Genomic DNA, 6,746 nt, shown 5'->3' with positions numbered 1-6,746 from the left:
AGGATTGAAGCAAACAGTGGGTGCTTTTCTAATCCTGATGTTTTCCCTTGCGATGGTGTCTTGTTCAGCTCATTTTTTGGCACTGGCCATTGCTGCAGGTCAAAGTGTGGTGTTTTTAACAACACGTCTTATGGACATCTATTTTGTGTTTATGATGGTGAGTAGAAACTATGTTTCTATGCGGGAATTTTTCCCTTTTTTCTTTTTCTTTCATCTGCCCTATAAACCCACTATGGATTGTGTAGATTGTTTTAAGGGCCCATAATATAGTTAATAATTAAAGGGCACACCAGCTTCCTTCTTTGATCTTATGCAGGGTCCTTTTTGTATTGTACTATTTTGCTTTGTTTTCACTACTGTTCTAACATAGCTAATATAACTTAACTGACAGGACATGTCGTACTCCTTGATGACATCTTACAAAATGGCAGCTATCATAAAATGTCACTAAGAAGTATCTTTTAAAAGCTTATTAGAAGGGCCAGGGATATGGCTCAGTGGCATAAGCACCTGCTTGGAAAGTGCCAAGTCCCAAGTTTGATCCGTGGTACTGGAAAGAAACAAAATCTTAGCAGAATGAATCAGAACTCTCAAAACCAGAAGAATTAGGATTCGCCACTTCCCTTATAAAAATGCCAGGTCACCTGCCTGGCTTTCATGCTTATGTTAGAGAATTTCAGACTGTTTAACTACAGTGGAAGTGATACGGTTGGGTCACTAGTCTCCAGGGTACAAGTGAAACTCCACAAAATGTGTTACGGTGTAGGTCATGGGAAGTCTGTCTTGAGCGCTTCTTATATTTTGAAAAGGAGTGTTTTAAAAATACTAGAAAGTTCCAAAGTCCACAGTATTAGATTATCTCCTCTCTGGATTTCTAAGAATCAGGTATAGCAATATTTTCCTGGTTATCTTTCCTTTAATGGTTACTTAGTCCTAATAATAGACAGTGATAAACCTTGTATTCACATAGATGAATCAACAGATAAACAGAACCACTTGCCACATATTTTTCCCTACTAAATCAAGTTTACAGAAGTGCTTAGTTTATCAATACACATTCTTTTTGGTAGAGTAAGAGTAGATGCCTTTCAGTGATACCTAATTAGCACAAGCTGTTGCCAAAGTTAGTTGTTCCTTCAAACCTTGTTTATATTGCCTATGCAGTCTTCTAAAATTGGAATAGTAAAGAAAATGTCCTTCAGTAAATATAAATCTTTGGCTGATTTATGTGATGCTATGATTATTTTGCAAATGTTTTCACATGGAATTTAAGAATGAATCATAAAGCTGTATCTTACTTAGAAGATGTATTATATACTAAATACTTCATTGGCTCAAGTTTAAATATATGCAGATATGCAGCAGCATTGCTCTTGTCTTGCCTATCTCAGTCCACCATCATGTTGAATAATCCTTCCTACCATCTCAATTGTGATGCTGTTTTGAGGTGGATTTAAATAGAAGTATTGACCACATTTCCTGCTGTACTTTTTCTCATTATAGTGTTTTCACTCCTTCAGTTTGGGTTACCTTAAGTCTGACTTCTGAACAGTAAATTACTCCTAAGTTATGAATGTAGAGTACAAATCCTTGTAAATGACAAATCTTATTTTATATGGAATTGAGTAGCTGTGATGCTCAAGATTGTTCTGGTGTGTTCTTAGATTGCCAGGTTAAGTAGGGGGACAGATGGTGGAGTAACATTAGAATAGTCAATATGGTTGGTCCTTTGCATCCCAGGCTTTCATGTGCAAATATTTAACCAATCACAGGTCAAAATCATACAAAACAAAAATTATATCTGTGCTGAATGTGTGCAGTTTATTTTGTTATTTATTTATTTATTTATTTATTTATTTTTTTATTTATTTATTTTGAGGAACGAGGAATTGAATTCAGGCCCTTGCACTTGTCAGGCAAGCCCTTATTTTCCTGAGCCATTCACCAGCCCCCTCGTTTTGTTTTACACAGGGTCTTGCTATGTAGTTCATACTGGCTTTGAACTCAATATGAACTCACTATGAGTCTAGCCTAGAACTCGCAGTGATTCTCCTGCTTCAACTCCCAAGTGCTGGTACTACAGGTGTGTGCCACCATGCCCAGCTAGGTTTCTTTCCTTGTCATCATTCTCTAAACTATTCAGCACAATTTTCATAGCATTTACATTGTATTAAGTACCCTAAGAAATCTGCAGATTATTTACAATATACAGGATACATATATCATAAACATGGGACACAAGGAAATATATACCATTTAAAAATAAAGGACTTGAGCTTCTTCAGATTTTGATACTTGACAGAAGCTGAGAGGCTTCTGGAACCAGTGGCACTTGGACATCAAGGAATGACTTACTTATCTTCCCCAGGACTGAGGACTAAACCCAGGGACACTCTACCACTGAAGCATTTCCTTGGTTGTTTTTTATTTTTATTTTTGTTTTATTTTATTTTATTGCATCTTAGTACAGGGTCTACTGGGTTTCACTACATAGATTAAACTCATAGAGATCTGCCTGTGTTCAGCCTCCCAAGAGCTGGAATTACAGGAGTGCACCACTACACCCAGTCTCCATCACCATCTCAGTGCGTTGAGGGGCAGGGCCAGCATGGCATGCCAGGGATCACACCCTGAACACTGTGTCTGCCTAAGCAGGTGCTTTAATCCACTGAGCTATTTGGCTGGCCCTCATTTTTTTTTTTTTTTTAGAGAAAGGGTATCACTGAATTTCTCTAATTCTCAATTTGCCTACCTCAGCCTCCCTTAGTGCTAGGATCACAGGCTTGTGTTACCATGCCCTGCTGTGATTACACTTCTGAATTTTCCACTGTGTGTAGTTATGAAAAAAATTGGGATCTAACATTAATATTAAGGGTCTTCCAAATAAATGGAATCTATAATATAGATCATGGACATATGACTTCCTCTAAAACCGTAGTAGCCTTAGCGTGCAGAATTATTCATATGCAAAAGAGGAAGGTGAGTGTTTAGAATAAGTGGAAGGAATTTCTAGATACTGCTATAGTAGAAATGTTTTAAATGTTGTACAGGTGTTTTTGGTTTTGTTTTTGTTTTTTAGGTTAAGAACAGATTATATTTCCTTGGGGAAAGAAAGTTTCTGCCCAAGAGAGGGACAGAAGGGGACCCAAGTGGGTTGCCCTGTAGAGTTCTTGAGATGGTCTTCTTTAGAATTCTTCATAAAATAACTGGACTGGTTCTAACTTTTGCTTTTTGTTTTTTGTAGATTTTTTCAGGTATCACAGTAAATCTTAGAACCATGGCACCTCAGCTTGTGTGGCTTCAGTACTTCAGTATCATGTTTTATGGCTTTACGGTAAAGTATTATTCACTCTCATCCTGACTAATTTCCAATGAGGGCAAATGAAAATAAAGCTTAACCATGTCTTTTCCTAAGCCACGGGCTGTGGCCATTTCCTATTGAAAAACTTTCTCTCAGGATCAATAGATGAGAATTGACCAGTAGTCTTGATTAACACAAACTCAGGAAGCCATCTAGGGTTTTCCTCAATTGTTTTACTGTGTGAGGAAGATGCTGGAAGGGAAACAGTCTCATAGTAAAGGAGAAAGAGTGTATGATTGATGAAAAACATACTTTGTTCAGCTCAGTAAGGACAATGAGATGAAATTAATGAGCGAACAAGAGACTAGAAGATGTAGCTTGTATTGAAGGGAACATCAGAACAGAAGTGAAGACCATATAATATTCATAACCATATTGCCTTTACCAAGGTAATAAACTTCAAACAAAGCTATGTATCTTTCTATAGTGTAAGCGGGTTTCTAAGAACTGTAATTATAGCTAGTTTTAATGAAAAGAAACAAAAATTCATTGCTGTAAATTAACAATATTCCTTTCAGTTTAGTGTTTATGGGTCTATTGGATATAAAAGAAGAAAGTACTCTGGGGAAATCTATGCAGAGGTGTATCTTGTTAGCCAGTCAAAACCAAATCCCAAATCTAGAACTTGAGACTGCCAGAGAAAATAAGGTTATTTGTTTTGGTGTGACAAAGCCTGTGAATATGGCGTTTACTGTTTTTAGAAATACCATAAGGACTAAACTAGAGGAAATAACAGTGCTTATTCTTTGAGAACTTTTTTATTTATGATTTATTTATGTGGCACAGGGTCTCTCTACACAGCATGGACTTATAGTGATCCTCCTGTCTCAACATCCCCAGCAATGGGATTATAGGCATGCACCACCATGCGTGGTCTCAGTGGCTGGCAAGGCATGCACAGGGTTCCAGGGATAGCATGGCATGTGGTACCAGGAATAGAACCTGGGTCCTTGTGCTTGCCAGGCAGGCCCTTAGACTGCTGAGCTATCTTCCCAGTCCTCTTTGACAGCTTTTTTTAAAATTAAAGTTATTTACTTTGTCATATTCTCACATGTATTACAGGCTCTGCAACATAATGAATTTTGGGGAGAAGACTACTGTGTGGGACTCAATACAACAGAAAGCAGTAGTTGTCCCAACTATGTAATGTGAGTTTGTATTCAGTGTCCTAATGCCTTTTCTTACTGCTGTGGCTTGATGTAGAGTGACCTTCAGGTGTAGAGCTGGTACAGGTTCTTTCAAGGTCAATAAATCATTCTGGACCTGCACTTTCTTAATCTTAAAGTGAATTGTTGTGTACTAATGCATGGATGGAAACATGCTGTATTTGTGTTCTGGTACAGTCAACATGTCTTTTAAAATCTTTTTTTAAATCATTTATCTATTTATTCTGTACAAGGTCTCACTACTAAGCTCAGACTCATAGTGATCCTCCTGTCTCAGCCTCCCCAATGCTGGGATAATAGGTATGTGCCACCAAGCCCAGTTTTGGTGGCCAGCTCAGCACAAGGTCAGCATGGCATGAGTACCAGGGACTGAACCTGGGTCCTTGAGCTTGCCAGGCAAGCTCTTAGGCCATCGAGCTATCTTCCCATCCTCAACATTTCTTTAGTGTACAGAAATATTTTGGGCCTTTTGGAAGATTATTTTCATGTTTTGATTGTAGGTTTGAAATGTCTCTTTAGGACATTTTCATTTAAATTAAGCAGCTTTCAGTTTAGCATAGGTTTATGCTTTCTGCAGAACATGGTTGATAAAATGGTTAAAATAATTATTGTTTTTAAGTAAGCATAGAGAACATTGCTCCCACTGGGATTCTGTACTTCCCCTTCCTTCATATCTTTCAAAAACATCATGAAATTAAAGGACACACAGCTCTGTGTGTGTGTGTGTGTGTGTGTGTATGTGTGTGTGTGTATGTACCAACTCAGAACATTCCCTATTATAATATATATGCTGTAAAGAAAGAAACATACATTTCAATAGTTGAGAAGGAAATCTCACTCTTACATAATATTGAAACAAATACAGGGTTTAATAATATTAGGGGATATTGTTTTACATTTCAATAGTTTTCTTCTTTGTAAGTCTTGCTAATATTTGATTTTGATATATAATAAGAGAAAAGATAACCCTGGTATTCTAAATATCTCTTATCAATCAAATATAACTAATAATGCTTAGCATTCACTTCCTCATGTTGGGAAATTTTCATGTTGTCTTCTTTACCCAGCCCCCTTCCTTTGGCTTCCTCTGGGTGTTGTGGTTTTGTAACATAAGGTCACTGCTGGCCTACTGCTGGCCTCAGGAGGAAGTGGGTGGGAAAAGTGGGAACAGATAGTGAGGAGTTGCTCATCCTCCTGAGGGGAAAGATCTAGTCTCTCATAACACAGAAGAGATATTGTGGATTTTAGAAAAGCTAAATTTTAGCATCCAATAGAAGCACAGAAATGGTCACAGGCAATATTTGTGGTTACGTTAGATATTTTCAGTACCAGGTACTTTTCTGTCCTGTGGCAGGACCTTCCATCCTGCTCTGCTCTGGCTGCTTTGTGAGGTCTGAGTCTGATCGTGGGCCTGCTGGGAACATTCTGCAGCTAAGTCCTTGCAGCACTCACTATAGCCTTTGTGTGAGAGCTCACAGAGTGTGACTCCCTCCAGAAGGGCCTGCTCCTGTTTGGTCTTATTGTCAGAGATTGTAGCCTGTCTTCTGGATGTCAGTTTTGCAAGTCAGAACAGGAGATATCATTTTATCTAGGCTATAAACATTATCAGCTAAAGCTCAAGATTACACACCAGGAATAAATGAAAGTGTACTTGATAAATGTTGGTTTTGAAAAGAGTAGCATCACAGTTAAGCAAGTAAAAATGTGGTTCATAATATGATTCTATAATTGCATCCAAGTTCGTGAAGCCTACTTCCACTATTTGAAATGTGTGTAGTATCTAGATCCTTTTGGATTATTGGAGGGAGTCCCTAATCTGTTGGTTAAAAATTCTCAGCATAATATCTAGCAAAATTGTAAGCACTGATTTAGCTATTGCATATGAAGGTTAATTATTAATAATTTGGCTAACATGTAGTTTCTTTTTAATTAAAGAACAGTGAATATGTTGATTAAACTTGGGAGCTACTCATAATAAACTTATATTCTGTTTGTGTTTTATTTCAGATGTACGGGTGAAGAATTCCTAACAATCCAGGGCATTGATCTCTCACCTTGGGGCTTGTGGAAGAATCATGTGGCTTTGGCTTTTATGATGATCATTTTCTTCACCATTGCCTACATAAAGTTGTCATTTCTTAAAAAATATTATTAAATTTCTTTAGTTTACTAAAGATTACTCTCACAGTAAGAGGAGCATTAAAGGGGGCCTGCCTGAT

General features: G+C 37.5%; 1 protein-coding gene across 1 annotated transcript in view; it reads left to right on the top strand.

Moving 5' to 3' along the window:
• LOC101584716 (ATP-binding cassette sub-family G member 2-like) overlaps nt 1–6,736 on the top strand; it is a 99,184-nt gene extending 92,448 nt beyond the window's left edge. The window contains exons 13-16 of the mRNA XM_023700607.1: nt 1–157; nt 3,245–3,334; nt 4,424–4,509; nt 6,535–6,736. Coding sequence (XP_023556375.1) covers nt 1–157; nt 3,245–3,334; nt 4,424–4,509; nt 6,535–6,682 — 481 coding nt within the window. The 3' untranslated portion in view covers nt 6,683–6,736. The remainder of the gene's footprint in view (nt 158–3,244; nt 3,335–4,423; nt 4,510–6,534) is intronic.
• Nucleotides 6,737–6,746: the final 10 nt, after the last annotated feature.

The sequence above is a fragment of the Octodon degus genome, unplaced genomic scaffold (assembly GCF_000260255.1).
Source record: "Octodon degus isolate 3935 unplaced genomic scaffold, OctDeg1.0 scaffold00125, whole genome shotgun sequence".
NCBI lineage: Eukaryota > Metazoa > Chordata > Mammalia > Rodentia > Octodontidae > Octodon > Octodon degus.
This window is presented reverse-complemented; position numbering and strand designations above follow the sequence as displayed.